The 23,401-nt window shown below is 38.6% G+C and overlaps 1 protein-coding gene across 1 annotated transcript in view; it reads right to left on the bottom strand.

Moving 5' to 3' along the window:
- Positions 1-21,100, bottom strand: part of LOC149803910 (putative imidazolonepropionase) — a 42,648-nt gene extending 21,548 nt beyond the window's left edge. Inside the window, exons 1-2 of the mRNA XM_089953725.1 lie at positions 20,583-21,100; positions 2,260-2,366 (exon numbers count right to left, since the gene is read on the bottom strand). Coding sequence (XP_089809851.1) covers positions 2,260-2,366; positions 20,583-20,731 — 256 coding nt within the window. The 5' untranslated portion in view covers positions 20,732-21,100. The remainder of the gene's footprint in view (positions 1-2,259; positions 2,367-20,582) is intronic.
- Between the last annotated feature and the right edge of the window lie 2,301 nt (positions 21,101-23,401).

Genomic DNA, 23,401 nt, shown 5'->3' with positions numbered 1-23,401 from the left:
ATTCCAATTAATAATTTTTAAATAAAATAATTCCTAACTGAATATAACTAACAATAATTTTAGCGACAGAACTTTTAAAGTAAGAATGAAGAATTTTGTTTGCTTCTGAACCTTATAAAGAAACTTGAGACAAAATAAGATTACCATTATGTGGGACACTTTCCCATCAAATTCATTAATAAGTTCTCTTGTAGTTCAAGAACACTGTAAGGTTATACCTGAACTCAACTATCAGTTAACAACTTATTTATCACATACAATGAAGACAAAAGACAGATATGACCTCTAGAACCTTCTAAAGTTAAAAGGACTTGTCAACATGTTTACATTATCCTACAGTATAATCTACAATCATGGACAAAAGTTAAACACAAAATATTGACATAAATTACAAGACTTAACTTCTGTTTTGTTGTTTAGATCTGTAAGTTGATTTTAATTCTCTAGTTTTGCTCAAAGCTTATAATTACTTTTTTAGTTTGTTAGTTTTTGCTTGTAGGTTTACTTCCTGCACATTTGTGTGTGTGTGATTTGGATTCATAATGCAGCTCTGACAATGTTTCAGTCATATTGTTATGATGTGTGCCGTGTGGCAGATTACTGTGATGTCTAGCACTGGGCATCATGCTGCAGACATGTAGCATCATGTCCCAACCAGTCACATTATCCTGATAGCAGGCTGACCAGTCCTAACACTAACTTCTTAATGCTGAGCACATTTGCAAGTCAGCTGTTTGTACCACTTTTATAAGCCTTTGGTATGCCTTGGCCATGGTTGAAACCCATGACCTCCTGCATCCAAGGTAAATGCTCAACCTCTAGGCCAGTGGAGTGTTTTCCTGTGTATTTGTTATCTTAATGGTATATATTTCCCTGTATATGTTGTCAGTTGCTCTTAACATAATTGTTATAAGATATGTGCTTTCATTGCATTTACACCAATCGTGTGTGTGTGTGTGTGTGTGTGTGTGTGCATGTGTAAAGCTTCCAAGTGGTTTAGGAGGTGTAGCAACAAAATTATTGTGTTAACAGACAAAACGACAACACAGAATAGAAAGCAGGATATTCCAAAGGCTTTTCTTATTTATGGCCAGTGGAATCAAAACCTAAATTACTAATGCTGACACCTGGAGTCAATTAAAGCCTTCTGGTGGTGATATCATTCAATTAAATCACTACAAGCCAATTACAAGCCTTTCTGTGGTTATACCATGAAATTAAAATCATTGCAAGCCAATTAGAAGCCTTTTCACTGTGAAACCATTCCATTAAAAATCCTACAAGCCAATCAGAAGCCTTTTCATGCTGAAACCATTCCATTAAAATCACTACAAGCCAATTAGAAGCCTTTTAGCATTGATACCCATGCCATTAAAATCACTACATGCCAATTAGAAACCTTCTGGCATTGATACAATGCCATTAAAGTCACTACAAGTCATTAGAAGCCTTTTGGCATTGATACCATGCCATTAAAATCACTACAAGCAAATTAGAAACATATTGGCAGTGATACCATGCCATTAAAATTACTACAAGCCTGTTGCAGCGATATCATCCCAATAAGATCTTGCCATTAAATCACTACATGCCAAATACAAACCTTTTGGCAGTGATACCATGCCATTAAAATCACTACAAGCCAATTAAAAGCCTTTTGGCAGTGATACCATGCCATTAAAATCACTACAAGCCAACTACAAGCTTTTTGGCAGTGATAACATGCCATTAAAATCACTCCAAGCCAATTACATGGCTTTTGGCATTGATACCCATGCCATTAAATCTATATCAGCCAATTAAAAGCATTTTGGCAGTGATAATATGCCAATAAAATCACTGCAAGCCATTAACAAGTCTTTTGGCATTGATACCCATACCATTAAAGTCACTACAAGCCAACTAAAAACCTTCTGGCAGTGAAAACATGCCATTAAAATCAGTGCAAGCCAATTACAAGCTTTTTGACAGTGATACCATGCCATTAAATCCCTACAAGCCAATTAAAAGCATTTTCGCATTGATACCATTCCATAAAAAATCACTACAAGCCAATTACAAACCTTTTGACATTGATACCATGCCATTCAAGTCACTATAAGCCAATTACATGCCTTTTGGCATTGATACCCATGCCATTAAAATCACTACAAGCCAATATAACATCAAATCATATGCCTCGAACATTTTCGTCCTTATTCTATTTTTTGTATTAGATTTGATTTTATATTTATACTTTAATTTAGCAGTGAATTTTACCTGGAATAATACATTGTCCAGATGCATCTATTCTTCTATCCACTTTCAGATCTGGATGCCTCAGCTTTACTTCTGTATCTGTACCAAAATCCTCGATTAAGCCCTTCCTGAAAATGTCCATCCATTACATGTACACTTTACTTTTTTCTAACAGAATGCTTTTTCAACACTATATATATATATATATATATATATATATATGTATATGTGTGTCAGTGTGTATATACACACACAGGACCCCGAGTGGCCGAGTGGTCTAAAGCACTCTCCATTATGGATCACTGCCATCTCACCTCTGTTTGCGTGGGTTCAAGTCTCAGATTCAGCCAATGTGGGTATGTGAGAAAGCTTGCCAGTAGCTTCTCAGGGGTTGGTGGTTCTTTCCGGGTTCTTCCTCCACCATTAATACTGGCCACCGTGTATAGCCTATCATGTGCTGAAAAATGGCATTAAACCCTACAACAACAACAACAACAAAAACATATATACACACATTACAATACTGGAATTTCTGCACAACACAAATTTCACTTGCAAGAAGAATAATGTCTTCCTCACTGCATGTGGAAATTTTCATTGCATCCATTATCAATTTCATAAATATGAATTGTTCTTAAATCAAGGACAATGAGTGGACATTGAATCATTAAATTGTATGCATTGTTTTCTTTTGCCTTGAATATGATACAAAAGAAACATAGATGATATTTTTTCTTCCAAATATTGAATTTATGCAGCAATTATGAAATTTCAGTGGATTCAACTTCTGGAATGTAATGTAATGTAGCAAATTAAAGATAAAAGAAATCTCACTATACTGGCATGCAAAGAACATAATTAGTAACATTAAAGTCACAGCACTGTAAAAGATTGACTGCATGGCAACCTCATCCAAAAACTTTTCTTAATCCTTGCCATGTTCTATTCTGCAAACAAACTGCACATGAAATAAGTTGGATTGTAGTCCACACAATGCCAATGAAATAAGAAGTAGTCCAGTCCACACAACGCCAATGGAATAAATTGCAGTCCAGTCTACACCTTGTTCAATAGCCTAACACTAGCTTTATATACTTGTGTCTTCTCTGGTGATCATAGTGACTATACAGCAATGTCATTCTTTTGCTTTCAATGATCCCTAGTACATGAAACATAGGAGCATCTCTGGTTGATAGTATCAAATATAAATATTTTGTGACAGCTATTAAGAAGAATGTACAGTATTGGACCATTTCTAGTGACACATAATAGAATACCATTACATGAACAACATTTAAAAGTAAACAAACAAAACGTTGGGTAGCTAACAAAAGTTCTTCACTAATTTGCTGGTAAAATCTTTGATGGCACTGATGAAATATGGAAATTTATTATTATACATAACTTACTAAAAAAAAAATTGCTTTCTCATTGGAATGTGTTCCCTGATCACATTAATGTTAGAAGAATAGGTAATAGGTGAAGGGAATGTTGAGCCTCTAACCTATACCTCAGGTAATCTCTCAGAGGAGATTTTTGGATTTCCCCTCTCTAAAAACAATGTGAGTGATTTAGTCCTATGAAGAAAAAAATTTGACAAGTCAGAGAGGTCTTTGTTATTACCAAGATCCTCCCTACCATAATGATGGGACATTCCTTAATAGTAATCAGAGCCAACTTTCTCTCCTTGAACAGGTAAAGAAACAACAAGTGAGCTACTTTTAGAATAGATGAACTCAATGGGACAATGTTTCTGACTTTGTGTCAGCCCCAGAATTTGTGCCACCTTCTTCATAAGCTTTGAAGTGGAGGGCCTTCTAGTTGTTGCAATTCTTTCCATGACTGAAGGGTTGAATTGTAAATTGAAGTGATTGTCTATAAACAAGATATTATACAGCTAAATTTTTATCCATGTGTAAATATTCTATTTTACAGATATTGAGCTATAAATCGATGTTTACAAGTTAAATTCAACTTATATATTTAACATGCTTACACGTTTTGAGTAATATCTCATTGGCTAGCGAGGTCATGGTGGTTCTCAGAAGAATTGAGTTATTTCCCATTGGATAGGCAGGTAAGATGGGCTCTTTTACCACATGGAGTATTGTGAAATGTCATGAAGTGAGTAGGAGAAAACTGCATTTTAGGAGGGTAAGAGTGTATTTAAGGAGATGGAACTGGACAGTTAAGGAATTATTATTTCCAATGATCTGGTTTTAACATTAGTCTGCAGATATGTTTAATGCTGTGTTTAGATATAATCTGAGAGGAAACATTTGCTTGGATTATTCACTGGAATTACAAAGTGATCATTGGACTAACATTTATTCTGGGAGTATTGTGAATTTATTCAAAGGAGTACTGAACAATGCCATTGTGACAAATGAAGACTGCTGAAACATCAGCATATTCAAGAACATGGAATTCATTTTGAAGACTTGATTCTTTTTGAAATGTGTATAACCTTTTAGAATTATTTTGGATTTAATTTGTAATACTGTAAGTTCCTCTTAAATTTTCAGGTTTTACTTAGAGATCTAAATTATTTGTTTAGTTTTAAAAAAACTTGTTGGTTTTACTTCTTTCTATCTCTTAGATGGCTATCTCTAGTGCTAAAGCGAGAAGATGGTTGATCCAGGATTTGTCACAGCAGCAGGGGGCAATCAGAATCATTTGCACTTCTGGGCCCTCAAGTTCTGTATAATCTTAGGAATTAAGATCATTGGAATGGGTAGGCAAAGGGTCACAGACTCTTCCAACTGAAAGAAAGAGTGTAGATTGACTGAACCTCGGGATCAAGTACTGAGGAAATGAAGGTGGACAATTTGTAATTCTACCTGGTTAAAAAAAAAACAATCATCAGACATTCTCACAGCCTGCAAATTTGAAGAAAGACCAACAGATGGAGGGACCATTCTGTAAGGAGAATCTTTTCCCTCCATGACAGACAATCAGCCAAAACACTGACTGTGACTGCCTGGAATATGTCTGGTCAGTGTTGAATTGTGCACACCTACAATGGAATGCCCTGACCAAAATGCAGAGTTGGGGTGATTTGGTACCGCCTTGTGTGATGAGGTATTTAACCACTGCCAAGTTGTCTGACATGATTAGCTCCATCTTAATTATGAAGATGGTCACTCCAAAATGATTTGAGGATAGTTTTCATCTCCAAGAGACTGATATGGAGACCTGTGTTCTCCGGAACCCATTGGTCACTGAGAGTGTTGAAATCCAGTAACAAAGGGGTTGTGTCTGTACACATGGTCACATCTGGGTGCAACTGTTCGAGAGATATTCCTGTCATGAGACAACTTTGGTTGTATCACTGGTCCAGAAATGATACTATCACACTTGTTACACTGATCCTGCAATCGGGCAGCATGGGAGAGGGACGCCCTTGAGGTAGCAAGGTCATCTGCAAAAGTCGCATGTAGAGGCAACACAGCAGGACAAGATCCACTGTTGCAAGAACAATCAAAGGAGTTGCAGAAACTCATGGGTTGTGATCCATTTTGTGTTGGAAATTGATTCTGCGAGGACAAGGATTCAGACCATCTGAAGGTGGGGAAGACATACCAGGTTTAAGGTGGGCAAGAAAATACATACCCAAATGGATGAATGATGTGATGGACAAAGATAGGGCTTCCCAATTGATCAGAAATCCTAGATGATGTATACAGGAAATAAGATCATTCTTTCCTTTGACAAAAATGGAACAGATTATATGTTTCTGGAGGATGTCATCAAAATACGCCACTGTGAAAATATCTGAAGTAATATGGAACTGGAATATGATACAGTAGAGAAGTTTCATAAAGGCCCATGAACTTATGTTCAAGCAGAGAGAGTACAAAACTGAAAACAATTTCTTCAGTATGTAAATCGCAGTAATTTCCATAAGGGCAGAAAGACTGGAACATGAAAATATGCAACAGTCATATCAAGGCAGATGGTAACATCATTCAGACGGATGGAGTGGATGAAAGGGGTAGGAGAGAGTATGGATCACCCACTCGCTTGGCGGAAAGAGACCGATCCAACTTGGTTTGAAAAACAAACAAGAGTCCTCCGTGTAAGAGTCTGCAGGCAGGTGGGGACATGAATCAATGGCAAGAAAGGAGAGGCGTGGTGGTAGAGAAACTTTGTTTTCTTTCCCTTTGATATGGCTGCCTCTAAAAATGATTACCAGGTTGTCTTCATACATAGGTTTGGTATCACAGCTGGCTCTTGCATTGATCAGAGAACGATCCCATATCTCCTTTGTCTCCGGTCATCATGTAATTGAGGATGCCTGCGACCATGCTGACTGATGTTGGATATCTCTTAAATATTGGGTAATTTTTATTTTTAATTGTTGGATTGCTGAGTGCAAATTTTTATTCAGAGAATTTTTCATTTTCCATTGTGTGTTAACTCACACCTCCGGTGAATCACTAAGTGCGAAATGAAATATTAGAGATTCAGAGGCTGTCCAGGCTGAATTTTAGTTTGTTAATTTATGATCAAGCACGCCCCCCCCCCCCCCCCGTGAAATCCTGGGCACTTTAAAATGAATGCCCTTGGGTATGAGGGAGTGTCAGTTTTTTTATTATATAGAATTACCCATTTAAGTATATCTCGTCTTTTATTGATGCGTCACAGGTTCCCCCAATTATAATAGCATCTGCTGCAAATGCTGACAATATGTCTACCACATTTTTTGCGAACTGAACTCATGAATTTGTTTTCACTGTCTAATGCTCTTACCACTTTGGCCACTATCTTGCTTAAGAATATACAATGAAATAATTTATAGGAGCATACACTTACTGAACAGACAGACACCATGTATTTAAATTGTTTAATTTATTTCTCAAGTATTTTTATTTAACGTGAACAGATATATTTCTTCAGCGAATAACAATAACTGAATTTATCTTTAAATTCCAGTGACTTTAACGTGTTGAACCACATGACCAGGCAATGTATAAATAGCTGGGGATCCCAGTGAGTTATTATGCATATAGATTTTTTAGTGCAGTGAGTTAGCTGAGTTAGTTAAACAATTCGCAACAAGCTGTACTGAGAGTGGTTTGATATCGAAATATTTTTTCCAGCAGCTGTAATAGATTTAGTTTCTATTATTTCTCTGGTCTCTAAATTTACTGAACTAACTGGCCTCATTTTTTGTGTTTGCCTGTCTTTCCATGTATTGTGTTTTCGCTTCATGTGATGGCATGTAAATTTTCCAAATGGATATCTGTTCTATTGGAGTTCACACGGCCAACAACTAACTCATCATTGATAACGTCATTAAAACACTCATATACAAATCTATGTGAGATAGTGTTTTTCTTTTTTTTACTGCCTAGGATTCCTATACCGATCATCATGTAACCCATGTTACTGAGATTTCCAAGAGCTTTTGTAATATGACAGTTTCTGATGATCCCAGCTCTGCTCACTTTGTAATTAACAAATATTGGATGACATCAAAATTCATTAAGATCAATAGTTGTTTCAGCTTTCTCGATTATATTATTCTACTTTCTCTAATATGATATTATTTTTGATGTACCTCTCTATGTAGTCTGGTGTGTCTTTTATTTTTATGTTATCGTCAGCGTTAATTATTTAAAAAAAACTTTTAAATGCGTGACCGGTAAAAGGTAAAATAGTGTTAGGAGCTGGCAATTAAACACCAACGATTACATAATGGAGTTGATTTATTATAGTCCAATCGGATGCTAGAGAGGTACAGCAGCAATTAAAACTCACCGGTGCAGTAGGTGTCACGCGAGCTGTAGCCGCAGATCGGTTGTCATGACAGGCCATATGGCAAATTTATCTTCCATGTCCCTAAACGATTCAACATGGACAGTTTGATGTCAGCACACCCAACGTAGTTCATCAGGCAGATATCTTGTTTTTACCACATGACGTATATAAACGGCGCATGTACAAATACGCATTGACTGTCGTAGATGTTCCAAGCAGATACAAAGAGATAACTGTAATTTGTTTGGTTATTTTTAACGGGGTTAATACACATACGCTTCGAAATATTCATGCGACATGGTGTCCTGACGACATGGACACATGTAAGTTTAAAAACTTCTTCACACATGCTCAGAAAATTCCGCATTCATTCATCATGATAAGTTTACAAGATCCAACAACACGTTATCGAATTGGTCTAGATAAAATCTGTTATTAAAGAAATACATCTGTTATACAATGAAGAAGGAAAACATCAACGAGATTACTCTCCTTGACTGAACAATTGCAACTAGATGGTCTCCCGGTTCAACCCAGATGTTGAAAAAATCAACGACGATTTTGAGATGATACAGCAGCGACGTGAAGTGGGCAGATAAACACTAGCGGCCGAGTGTAGATTTATCAAATTACTCCAACGCGAAGTGGAATTTTCCTTGGCAGATTTACACGAACAACATGATATAGCGAAATTTGTTCCATTTGCAAGCGCGATTGAGAAAATAAGATCAGATTTGTCTCGACAATATGAACTAGAGCGGCTGTAAGTGCACATGCAAGACAACTAAAGCGACTTGTGTTGGAGTCTATTAAGATTGCCGCAGAATGAGAAGAATAGCCAGAACAACAACATAAACAAAATTAACGACAAAAAATGTTATTTTATTTTTGTAGGGTTTTTTTTGGGGGGGGTAAACTTTTTTTTATTAATGGTGTGTCGTTATGCTCTGTCACGCACATACAAACTAACAGTCAGTTCTTCACCATGTGCATCCAATAAATTACTGGCCTGGTCGGTTAGACCTAAACGTATTTGTGACAGCGATGGATTATGACATCATAAATAGCCAGGATTAATGGGCAAGGACACAATCAAATGACCCGACGGGACATCCGGAGAAAAAGCTGTAAAGAACATATCCCTGCTTGGGCCTGCCCTAAGGCTTGCCCAGATGCGTTATAGCTACCATCGAGAGCGTCGCAGACAAGATTTACAGAAATCGTCAGTGTCATATTGACAAATGTTCGTTAATTATGTCATCGAAATCTGCTTAAATTCAGCGTTATCCAACAACCCGAGTATTTTGAAAGTAAGAAAAATAATCATGAAATAACTTGTTATAATCGGGATCACTACGGTCTGCCCTGACAACCTTACTTGATAAACCCTCGCTACTCACCATCGTCAGATGCTTTATTGTGTCAATGACTTTTTTTAAGATCATCATTTGGATATTCAAACATACTGCTCAAATAACGTTGGTAGACTGCGCTGTGTATTTTCATATTCTCGCAAAATCTTGCTTGCGATTTTTTCTATTTGAGAAACTGGTATCATATTATCCCGACTTGACCATCCAGGGAAGAGTCTATTGTACTCTGTTTCTCTCATACAACCAAACATTTCCGGTGAATAATCAGATCGCGTTGGTTGTGGAAGCCCAGCATAAATCGGCGCTTCCAACGGCCATCCCAGCACAGTTCTGATCGACGACTTGTATATGTCAACTGTGTAGTCAGACGTCAATATTTCTACCGTGGTGCTCAGCATTGGCTTGTGTACCTTGATATCGATCTTTGATTCTTTTCCTGTTATTAATTTGATTCTATGTTTAATTTCATCGTTGACTTGTTTGAATTGATATGATCCTGTTGGTGCACTGACAACTTCCTTGACTGGGGCTTGCCCACCAGCTGCATCAGCTGCGCTTTTATGCGAGAATGCCAGCGAATTATTAGCGTCTAATCCACCAAATGATTTTTCTCTGATATTTGGCCAACTATAATGAAGTCGTCATTGTGCCAGTGCGATTTCAAGTTAACGACCATTGGGGGCTTTTATTGGAGTTGGAAAACCAATATCGAATTCCGGCCGTGTTGATGTTGCTGATATCATGTAGTCGTCGGTGGTGTTGTGTTAGCGATGATCTAATCCAGTCGTGTCGTTATTTCTGTGGTCATTATTATCTATACGCGGATTCTAAATGTGCTGTTGGAAGGTTTGCTTTCTTGTGATATCGATAATAAAAATATCTCTAATTGCGGAAAAATTCATTATCTGATATTGCACCGTATTTTAACCCCGATGACAGTATCGATGACATATTTATGCACGCATATGTCGCAGCGTAAGTCATTTCTATGTGCTCATGCATTTTTTTGCTGGTATATGTAGATATTTTTTCGCGATAATTTTGAGGATACCAGCAACCAGCGAGTAAACCGCGTATACGAATATTATCGATGACGATGATTCGTCCGCGGTATTTTGTTTTTGTTTTGTCATGTGCATGTCGATGATTTCTTCCAGCGATATGTGGTTGCGTTTAGGGTTTTGTCTTTTGGATCAATATGAATATTTCCTCGGCATTTTGATTTAACACGACTGAAACAGTTCCGGAAAAAAATCTATCTGTGGAATGACACCATAGATATGTCGTAAATATCCTAAATTTAGCGGTGTTCAACACGGAGAGCCTGTACCTAAGCGGTATGTTTGACGGAGTTGTTTTATTGCGACCATGTTGTCAATCCAGACGCTACTGTGTATACCAAGCTGATGAGCGAAGTTGCATGAACAACTGGAGCTTGAATGGCTTTGATTTTTTTGGCGCTGTCAACGAGGCGTGTGCGAATTTCAGCGAACTAAATATCGACGACCGTTGGATTTCCAAAGAAATTATTTATGGTCCAATTTATATTTCTACGAAAATTTCCTAATGTGGTTACATGATTAGCAAAGATCTGAATGTGGTCAGTCCATCATTGATTGCCATTAAGGAAGTCATCATCGAGATGTTGCTGTTCTCCACGTATTTTTTCTCAGCGTCATCGTTTGATTCTGGTTTTCTCAAATTAGCAATGCTATTTCCGCCCATGTTTAGTTCACTAGTCATTGTATCGCCGGTTTAGCAACGTACATACTGATCTCAGTTCTGATTGTGGTGTTATTGTTTTCCACGTATTGTTTGTTGCCATGTCATCGTCTAATTTTAGTTCTCTCGCACTGATAATTGTATTTCTGCTCATGTTGAGATCGCCATACATTATATCTCAATTTTTTCTAACACGCCCAGTTATCTCTCCTATGATTGCACTGGTCAACAGTGAAATCATTACTGACTTGAAAAGGCCCTAATCTGTAGTATTTTGGTGTGCCGAACACGAATATAACCGTGAAAAATTTGTATTGGCTCTCGTTTTGAAGATATTCATATACCTCATTTTCTATGTTTCACTGTGTAAATTTCTCCAGTAGGACTGCAGCAACATCCGGAATAATGATGTAACATTGCATAATACCATCATGCTCACATCATCCACAGTTGATTTCATCAATTTCTGATGCAATGCAATACTAATGCCATGCGGCTGCTGAAGTAAGTTGACGTCAGCAGTGTACTACACATGTGTAGGCCTATTATACTAATGCCAGGCGGCTGCTGAAGCTGACGTAAGCAGTGTACTATATAAAGCCCAATCAGATAGGTTCAGCATTTAAAATATTTTAGACATTGTGCGAGACAGTTCAAGCTACTGTTACATAAAACTTATTATTTTATCCATTTACGTACAATAAAGAACAGTAATGCCTCGAAAGTGTGTTAATACCGCGGACAATTTTTGCTATATTTGTGGGGAAGTGACATTTGCCAACCAGAAGAAAAGTATCAATTCTCAAGTGAAGAAGGCATATCATCTTTACTTCGGATGCAAGGTTGGTGACCAAGACAAGCCTTGGGCTCCGCATATATGCTGTGCTACATGTACAACACAGCTTTCACAGTGGTTGAATTGCAAAAGGTCATCAATGCCGTTTGCAGTCCCAATGGTGTGGAGAGAGCCAAGCAACCACCTAAATGACTGTTACTTCTGCTTGGTTCCTCCTCTTTCCGGCGGAATAACGAAGCGAAAGAAGTCGAGAATAGTCTACCCAAACATTCCGTCTGCATTGAGACCAGTTCCACATGGTGAGGGACTTCCTATTCCAGAACCTCCAGCAGAATATTCTCTTGATTCATCTGACGAAGACAAAGGTGAGTCGACCTGTTCTTCTCCTGGTCCATCAGCATGCAGTGATCCAGATTTTCACTGTGGTGCATCATCAACCCCACACAGAATAACACAGGAAGAACTAAATGACCTGATTCGTGATTTGGACTTATCAAAGAACAAGGCAGAATTGCTAGGATCAAGACTCCAACAATGGAATCTTCTAGAAGAAGATGTCACAATTACTGCATATCGAAAGCGCCACCAGCAATTGGAGCCTTTCTTCAGAAAGGAAAGTAATCTGATATTCTGTTCCGATATTGAGGGCCTCATGAATGCTTTAAAAATCACTCATGACCCACAAGAATGGAGACTATTTGTGGACTCTTCGAAACTGAGTCTCAAGGCTGTGCTTTTGCACAATGGAAACATTCTTCCATCTATTCCAGTAGCGTATGCTGTCCACATGAAAGAGACATACGATAACTTAAGGCAGCTACTGAATTCCATTGAGTATAACAAGTACAGCTGGCACCTCTGTGGTGATTTGAAGGTAGTTGCCCTTTTAATGGGACTGCAGCAAGGATATACAAAATACATGTGTTTCTTATGCGAGTGGGATAGCCGAGCAAGGGAAATGCACTACATGAGGAAGGAATGGACTCACAGGCAGAATGTAGCCATTGGAGAGAAGAATATCCAACACCCAGCTCTGGTTGAGGCTCAGAAAATCTTGCTACCACCCCTTCACATCAAACTAGGTTTGATGAAGAACTTCGTGAAAGCCATTGACCGGACTTTGCCAGCATTCCGATACCTGCATGAAAAATTCCCTCGACTCAGCGAAGCAAAGATTAAAGAGGGAGTTTTTGTGGGTCCTCAGATTCGAGAGCTTTTCAAAGATGACCGGTTCAACAACTTGCTGGAAGGTGACGCGAAGCAAGCATGGAATGCTTTTCGCCTAGTTTCTACAAACTTCCTCGGAAATGTTAGGGCAGAAAACTATAAGGAACTAGTAGAAGACATGTTGATGAAGTATAAGAAACTTGGCTGCAATATGTCTCTAAAGATTCACTTCCTTCATTCCCATTTGGATTTCTTTCCTAGCAACTGTGGTATTGTTAGTGATGAACACGGCGAACGTTTTCATCAAGATATCGCAACAATGGAACAAAGATACCAGGGAAAATGGTCCACTACAATGCTGGCTGACTACTGCTGGACACTCCTCAGAGATGCTCCCGAACAGCTGTACAAGAGACAGGCGAAGAAATCTAAGATGTAGTCAATGGCTTGATTTTTTATAGGTAGGCTATTACAGTTGACCTTTTACTATTGGAATGCATTTCGTTATGTAAACATTAATTTCTTGCAGATTACAAAAAAACTAGAGCCAATTTTGCAATTTGACTGTCATATTCGTGTTCAGCACATAAAAATTGATAAGAATTGACTAATTTTATTTCAGTAACATGACTTTTGTAAAAATTTGTTGTCCAGTGTTGTTAGAAGTGATTCTTCTGAGTTTTTAATTTTACCGGTTTTAGTGAACACCACTAAATTATCTTCGGTAGCGCCTGGAACTCGAAGAATAATGTCAACGAGATACTGCTCATCTTTAACCGTCCTTGCTGATCCTGAAAAACAACATCATATGGGTCATCTCGTGTAGCATATTTGGATAAATCAATGTCACTGGGACCTTTGCGCGTAAGAGATCTTCCCTAAATATCTACCATTATAAACCATTAACCTGTTTAAAGCGATTGTTGTGTCTGATCTACTGTGTCTCGGTCAATAACAGCTTCTCAGCAAAAACAATTACTTTAATAGTCTCAGACCTCTTTGTAAATTCTGATAATGTTCTGTTCATTATGCTAATCTTACTTGGATTATTTATCTTGAAAATGATAAAGAGTCTTTTGTTGATGATTACCCTCTATAAAATGAACTTCAACGCCATTTATATCTGCCCTATTAACATCACAACCATTCTCTTCTTTGCGAGAAAATATGTGCGACAGATAGTCTAAAATATTCTTTTGATAATACATTCTCAGCGTATGGGATTCTCAACAAATTAACGTTGTTCACCCCGGGAATGATGGTAAATGAAACAAGTATAAATGGTCTCTTCATAATGACTCGTACATCATTCATTTTAGTGTTATCTGTATTTGTAATATTATCATTTTGTAATATTATCATTTATCCTTGTGATCTCTTCTAGAAATTTTTAAACCGATGCTGATATTTGAGAGCGATGTGAAAATCTATTCGATTGAGGTTTTAACTCTGACTATATCATTGATCTGTGTGTGAAGGTCAGCGATCTTACTGCTGGTGGGTATTGGTCTTCCCAAAAATCGTGGGCGACGTGAAGTTTCTGAGATGGCTCGTAAACGTGGTTACATGACCATCACACTCAGACCATAATGTGGTTCATCTATCACGAAGTTCTTATCGCAACATTACAGTCGTCCACGTACTTCGTCGTTGCAGCGTCATCGGCTAGTTCTCCAAAACCAGCAATTCTATTTCTAGTCATGACGAGTGAGCCGATATTTGAGCCACCGAATATATTAACATATCTACGAAACTCTGCAATGGATATATTCGATTTTTTATATTTTTCCGTCGCCGGTAAACACCATGATGTTATCGTTGGTTGCACCTAAAACTGGCATGATAATATCGACCCATTTGATACTGCTCTTCTTTAGCTACCCATGCTACTCCTGAAAAAAAATAACGACCTCATCCGTATCAACCCCGGTGAGACTAATAAGATAAGCAAATCCATCTCACGTCACATACATAGAGAGATCAGGTTCACTTGGGGATCTACGTGTAGCAGATTTTCTGTAATTATCTACGATTATAAACCATTAATCTGTTTAAAACGACCGCTTGTGTATTCGTGCACGACTTTATGCGGCGATGCTGATGATCTTGACACGGTGTTAAGTACCGCAAGCACTTCTGGACCGCATATTGGTGGATCCGTTATCGTGTGTGTTGGTAATGTTGAATACCAGATTGGTAAGCCACTATATCGTAAATATTCTCTCGATGGTGCCAATCCATACGAATCAAACGAAACAAATCCACGTGGATCCACCGCATATGCAACTCAATAAGTACCAGGGCGGGAACTTCCATCGAGATCAGTGATACCTGTTTCAACACGATTTGGTTTTACTGGTAATTGATCATGCATGAAAATACCTCTGACGGTTTTTATGTTTAATCGCCAAGCATCATCAAGTAATTCAAAATTCGACATGGGGAGTTTTAGCGAAACGTCCCGTCAGCCTTACACACTGACCATACCGCGTTCCTGGTAATCTTAGACCGCGTCCTTTTTTATTGAGGTGTTTATATTATGTTCTGTTACCTTTTTCAGTGCCATACCGGCAGCTGTTCCAAAAGCACCAAGTGGATCTGCTTTTTCAACAATTGGAACCGCTGCTGAAATTAACGCTGGTAACACCACTAGAATAGGAAATTTACCGCCGGTTTTTGTTGTGTCGCTGATCGCATGCGCAGAAAAATGAAGTCTCACACCAGTTCTTGATTTCTTGGCGTCATTGTAGTGTTTGAGTTAACGTTCAGTCAAAGGTAATTTATTTGGGCCTTAAAACGCCGCTGATTTCAGAGATATTCTTGCCCTAGAATTCTTATTCGATGCGGATTGAAGTTTTTTTAAACTGACAAGGTGTCAGAGTAACATTGACGTGATAATATGACATTATAACATCATGAATGATCTAATTAACATTACACATTTTATACGGGCGCACCAATGACTCTCAATCGTCCACCAACACTTTCAAGCAACACTGTGTTATCTGACATTATGACAGCGATTGCTCTGTAACCACCAGCTGATAATCGTGCTACACGAGCTCGGAAGCGTATGTCGACAACAGATTGTCTAAACAAATCCAAGTGTTCCAGTGAGAAATAATAGCTCGGATATAGCGCTGAGAAATCACGCTAAGATATCTGCAAACCAGAATCAAAATCTGATCACGCCCCAAGAATGATGTCAACCGATGATACCCACGTGCAACATGATTGTTTTCAAAATTCAATAACACTTCTTCAAATGGTTCTTTATTTCCATTTATTCTCAGAAAAACTTCACTATCCCCGAGTGTCAAAAACCATTGGGTTTCGCTCTTGTGAGTCTACTCTGACAGTTTCCTTAAACGCTATAAATATATGTCATGGCGCTGACACTCCCTGCTGAGATGCTATCTGCCATGTGAATAGCCCAGCAACGTTACTCTGAACGCTGTCTGTGGTCATAGTCAACCAAGACAGAGCTGACTTACCGCCGCTATCCATGAAAGAGAGTAGCCATTGTCCTTCAACAATTGATGGTGTCATCGTTGGCATCCACAATGAAAGTTTGTCAGTCTCACTTTACCAGCATCAACTGCTTTGGGTCGACAGATTGCATCGTTGTCGGTGGCTTTTCGAAATAGAACCACCGTGTGTTTGGCACCAAATATAACTTTTCTGACATGTCTGCAGAATCCAAAGATGTGTGACAGCGGAAATTCACAAGAAAATTCTTCTTCATCATTTAACATTGATCTATGTGCTGCGAATCCTAAGTTGAAATCTTCATTCATCGATGCGACTGCATCTCCACCGCCATTCGTTATCACGTTGCGACTGTCGGGGTGATCAGCGGTGTCCTTGGCGAACATCATTGACGGACCAACAGACCTTGAATAATCATCGGAATATCTTGCGAGGCCGAGTATTGTCGTGGCAATGTCAACGTTTTCGAGACATGATTCAATGTTTTTTTTCCGTCAATAATGTACGTGGCACTGTTAAACAACACCATAACACCATTATTAACAAAACTAGCTCGATCTAAAATTACATATTTTGTATTATCTGCTTTCAGAAGTTTTCCTTCAATCTCACTGAATGCCTCGTCGGGCAGGAAATATCTGTCTGTATCCTGAACTTGTAGCTCGATTTGTTCACGTGCGTCAGGTACACGTGCATCATAAGAATAATACTGATAATCATGCACTGATTCATCTTTGAGGACTGGTACGTCCATGTCAAATGCTGGATTAGATACACGCTTGAACATTTTTATTATAATTCGTTGTTGTCTAAAACGATGTTCTAACACCGATCAATATCAACAACGATGACGGGCCAGACCACTACCCGCTATCAGGTTTGCGGTTATGTTGGTTTTTTTTTTTAATATCGTCTGTGGCTTGTTTTGTCGGTGATGGCACACCAGCTAATTCTTTCAACCGCTCATTTGCAGTTTGATTTATTATTTTGCTGACATTTGGTGGCATCACTTCCGCGCTGGGCAGTTTTACTGGCTGTGGGTTTCGTCGTACTAATCGTGCGAGTCTGTGTTTGACCGCAGAAAATGCTTTACCAGCAAGATTACCAACAGTGCCAAAAGCCTTATCACGAACAACTTCGATGGCTTTCATACCTAATTGTTTTTCAATCGGAATAGCTTTTGGGACCATGCTTCTAAAAAGAAACCTTGAACAACATCGCCGAGTACATCTCCGTAGATCATTTTATAAACCGGTAATCGTGAATTTATCACCCTGACGCTTTCAGGTCTGCGTTGGGCACTGCTTATAATCATGTTATTTTGCTATCGCCGATCTAACTGATCACTCACTCGTCGGTACTCGCGGGTAATTTCATCGATCAGCGCCCGATAGACGCCAATGTCCATGACGCCACCGGTAAATGAACGCTGACAAAAAGGAATTGTTGCCGGCTCGTCTTCCACCAATAAGAATTTCTATTCGACCAACATCAGCGATGACGTTATTGGGAAAAAAGTTTATCTTGAATCACCGGCGATTCAGCTATCATATTACCACCGCGTTTCCTACGACGTCAATCGCGAGTTGCAAGGTCACTTCCGGTTGCTCCTTCAGGTGGTTCTTTTTCCTCTACACAAGGCGGTCCAAATCGTGATCTTTTGATCGATAATAAATCTCAAAGTGATGGGGATTTTCTAGCTTCTTTGACCTGTTTCTTTGACACGTTTCTCAAATTCTTCAAATAAAGGTTTTTATTTACCATTAATTTGATTTATATAATAGTAATTTCGAAACTAATCCAGGTTTTTTTTGGGTGACATTGGCGGTCTCTGGATCTAATAATTTGCTGCTAATCTGGTATCCTTCTGCATCAACCGCTATAAATTAACAAACTAAAATTCAGCCTGGACAGCCCTCGGAATCTCTAATATTTCGTTTCACACTTAGCAATTCACACGGGGGGGGGGGGGGTCACGCACAATGGAAAAATGGAAAAAGAAAAATTCGCACTCAGCGATCCAACAATCGAAAAATATAAATTACCCAATATTTAAGAGATATCCAACGTCAATCAACCTGGTCGCGGGCACCTACTTTAGCTATTTTTTTTAAGGTCAGAATTACTGTATTGGTTGGCTCTTTGAGTCTCGTATAAATTCAGATCGATCGCGAGAATTTGTTTTTGTTTCTTGTTCAAAGAAGCGTCTGATTCCACAATGGAGGGTTTATTGATTCGGCCGCCATTTTTATGGTCGGTCCACCCCCTCTTGCTGCTGTATACCTAGTTTTCGTGGTTGATTCTGAAACGACAAACTAAGAAAGTGAAAAAAAAGAAATGCTTAGTTAATTGCGTTTGTCTGTCTGAACAAATCACTTCTCTCTTGGGGCCCCGAGTGGCCGGATTCTTCACCACCACGTATAGCCTTAACTTGTGCTAAAAATGGTGTAAAACCCAACAACAGCAACAACGACAGCTTTCCTCTTACCCAGCTTAGTCATACCACCATGTTAGGAGAATAGAACCGAATTTTTGGGGTGGAAGGATTCTCCGGTGGTGATGAGAAATGGGTGAGGGTAGGAGCAGAGGGTTGGAGACGCAGGAGCAACATTCGATACTTATACTTCTGTTTGAAGATATATAAAAAAAATCTTCCACAACTGTAGTGTTTCAATTTCAAAACAATGTTCTAAATTTTGACACACAGTTATGGCCCTTTATTCCTACCAGCAATTCCGCAACCTCTTTGGTTTGTAAACAGTAAATTTAAGTAATACGGATATGCTATACACGATATGATCTATATACCTCAGTTCACTTCAATGTTTCATATCGATTATTTCTGCCGTCCACATTAATTTAGCTTGGGGCCGACATGCAATTTTCGCGGATGGGGCTGGTTATGGGGCCTTTCAGTCATCAAATAGCTTGAAATAAACATCTTTCAGATTTATTAAAAAGAGCTAACTCTATCCATCACATATGCTGAAGCAAGAAAAAAACAGTATCTAGAGATACCTGTTTACTCCCCTCCCAACCTCATCCTAATTGGAGAGGTTGTTGTTTTGGGTGTTTAACGCCATTTCTCAGAGCAAGAGAGGCTGAACATTGAAAACTGTATATCTCGTGGAGGAAGAACCCAGAAACCCCGGTAAGAACCACCGACTCACATGAAGCTAATGGCAGCTTTCTCACATACCCACAAAGTGAGAGAATGCAATAAAGAAGTGAGGGGACGCGTGCTACTCAGATGCGGCGCGGGGGTGGGGTGGGGACAATGGCAGGAGCAAAAAAAGGGTAAGAGAAAACGCAATGAAAGTTAGGTGACATGTCGGTGATGGGTGTAGGCGAGCGCTTTAGACCACTCAACCTTTCGAGGCCCCTTACTTGGAAAGGAGAATGCAAGTCCTCCACATGGACGGGACTCACAACCATCGGACCTGCCCGGGTCAACTACCGTGGTGCATCCTTGGGCAAGGTACTTTACGCCATCTGCCTCGTCACTAAATAACCGTTATGTGTTACTATGCCGTAAAGTAGGTCTCTTTGTTTCTGATGACAATACTGGTATTCGTAAAGTCAGGGTGAAAAACGCGGGGATCTACTTCTTGGTCTATATGTTTGTATGCAGAGCCGAATACATGACTATAGTTTCCACTTAAATATCTGTGTTGTGGAGAAAGGGAACAAGATACACTGTCAGTTAATACTTACGGTGGAGACTGGGGTAAAAGTGTTTGAAAAAATAAAATCCTTGTCTGAAAGACCCCTCCCCACCTCCTTAATCGGTCGCTCCTTTAATCGTTGTCCTTATGAAGAGACATGTTGGCTCATTTATTTTATATCAGTAGTTATGAAATTGTACCCTGACGAAACACATCTAACGGAATAATGACAATGATAACACCAAGTGTGTGTGTGTGTGTGTGTGTATATATATATATATATATATATATATATATATATATATATATATATATATATATATATATGAAAGTGATCAACTATATCATCAAAAGAATGGTAATGCATACCTGTTCACCAGCAAGCTCAAATATTCCGAGTCGCTGCCTTCCAGAACAGCTATAGTGCTCATATCACGGCCCCTAAGGGCCCTCTCTCCATTGGCCACCACTTGGACAATCTGCCTCGCGGAATGAATGAGAAGAGGATAAGTGTCCATCTTGAAATGGAGGAAACATAAACACGCTAGCTAATGTAAATCGTAGTTATCTCTCAATGAGGGACCGACCATTACATTTTAGAGGGGGAAATATTAAGGCCTTGACATTGTTTTTAAAAGTCGATTCCCGGTAGTAAAGATCATTAAAAAGAATTATATTCTTCTAGTTTGAAGTGAAAGAATCACCTTATTGTATCCAGCATGTCAGTTGAAAAAAATTATGCGGTAAATAAAGAAAAATATAACCTGGTTGGAAAGAAAATCAAATGCAGCCGCCCTACCCAGACGATAAATGAATGGTCGGCTAGCGTTAGGTAAATGTGCTAGCTATAGGCGGACAGGTATCACGGTATAAATTGGCTTCTGCAGACCTCAATGCTTACGTTTAGTGAAATAAATATACTTTCTACCCTATTTCAGCAAGCGTGTCTCAATGTCATCAGTGCCGGATTACCAAACAGACAGAGTAGGCACCGGCCCCACGCCTTTTAGAGACCTGCGACAACGGATAAAAATAATACTGATAAATCGTATTAGGAGATAATTTGCGGGGGAGGGGGGGCGGCCAAGATTTCGACTGCCTAAGGGCCTCCATAGGGTTTAATCCGGCACCGAATGTCGTACAGAACAATCTTAGATTGTCATTTTGACGAGGGTCGACTCGTGTTCCCCACACACTAAAGAGAGGTGACTTTGCCAGAACTAAACAGTAGTAAGAATTAACATGTCAAAAAGTTATGTTTTCACAGATGTGAATCGCACTGTTTTGAAAATCGTATAAAGTGTACAACATGACCAGTGAATTAACAAAAGTGACTGACCATTTTATTTTCAGCGGGGGGGGGGGGGAGCTGAGATTTTGAACAAGGAAATTCTTTTACCTCGGGATAATTTACCTTTTCAAACTGATATAATGGAATAGCTACTACTTTTTTTTCTAAAGATCAGAACTAGAATATTTTTTCAAGCCATTTGGCTGTCAGATACATTTGTTGACAAAATTCCAGACCTCCTCACTCTCCCACCCCAAAAAAATTAAATGATTAGTCTCTAATCTCACATGCAGCTAAGAGCCTCCAGAGATGGATCCAGGGTGATGCATAATTGGTGTGCCTCCCTCCTCCCCACAAGCATGAAACAACCAGTACATATCCATGCATCAGTTTCTTTACAGTTGTTAAAATTATGCCCTGGAAATGGTTTAAATGCTGAAGCTTCCAGGAGCTTGGCCCCTGGATCCCTACCAATGGTTCCATCCTGTAGATTCTTTACATACTTATTTATGACACACACACCTGCCCAAAATACCCCCTCCCCGCTATTAAACATGATTTCTGGATCTGCCCCTGGACTTCTTTTATTTTAAAGCTAACAGAAACAAGAACTCTTACATCCTGCACTGTATCACAGGAAACTTTGTTGCTTATTTCTTAATTTACATGATGCCACGTCTCTGTGGCATGATTTCCCAGTGCTAGACATCACTATAAACTACCATACTGTAGACATCATAGCGATATAGCTCAAATTGTTAAGATATGTTAAAAATTTAAAAAACCCACAAATAAACATATTTCTTATTTTGCCTCCACATTTAGTTCTGCTCCCAAGGTGAGTGCAATAGGTACCTTTTTCATCAGTAAACTCCTACTCTAATGGATGCTTGATAGACTGAAATAACGGTTGAATGGACCTAAACAAACAGCAATTAACCAATGCAAGTGAAAATTAAATGGAACAAAACCAAAACAAACCAGAATTAAACCACAACAGACTTAAAATCAATCAGAATGGAACATCAACAAATACAGTTATGCTGTATATGTCTAATATTTAGTAATAGTTTTTGTTTAATTTAAGTTTTAACATGTTCCAACTTTCATGAACATCACTTTTGAAGCAAAGTACACAGCATCAGACATTTAAATAAAGCCATTATTGTCAAAATTTAAATTATATTATTAATGTATAGATACCATCATACAAAGGAAGAGGTTGGGTATCAATTATTTATTATGCATATATTTACAATCCAACATTCAATCATGAGTAATTATGATTTATGTGTACAAATATAGACATTCAAATAGAGAGGGTATTATTTTCATACATATAAATATACATGGGAAGGGGGGTATTTTTTTCACACACATACATGCACACACACACACATGATGGGTACTTTTGTGTTTACACACACGTTTTACAGAGGTGTAACTTTCATCATGCATGGCTCTTCAAGTGGGATGAGGTTGGGGGCCAAGGGGTTTCAATATGGCAATTCTCGGAGTTGGACAATACTAGATAACCAATGCCATTACAAAAACACAAACTGTAATGCTAAGTTGGAATAAGTTGCAAAAATCCTGTAACTGTCCACCACTGACTAACTGACCCAACAGGCTATGATCAACATCATGTATAAACTGATTGAAAATATGTACATGAAAATGAGTCTCAATACAATAGACTTGAGCAAGACACCAGCAATTAAATAGCAGTAATCAAAGATCGACTCTGAAGCTTTTAGTTGGGGTCTGATTTCTTTTCTTCATTTTATTATCATTATTCTTTTTGTTTTCAAGTTTCTATTTACTTTACTCATCCTATTCTCATTTTGATTTAAGTCACATACCAAAAGTGGAAATGTAGAGTACCACAATTATATAA

The sequence above is a fragment of the Sinohyriopsis cumingii genome, chromosome 3 (genome assembly GCF_028554795.1).
Source record: "Sinohyriopsis cumingii isolate HCF-2022 chromosome 3, ASM2855479v2, whole genome shotgun sequence".
Taxonomy (NCBI): domain Eukaryota; kingdom Metazoa; phylum Mollusca; class Bivalvia; order Unionida; family Unionidae; genus Sinohyriopsis; species Sinohyriopsis cumingii.
The sequence above is the reverse complement of the archived record's forward strand: the minus strand, read 5'-3'. Positions and strand labels throughout refer to the sequence as shown.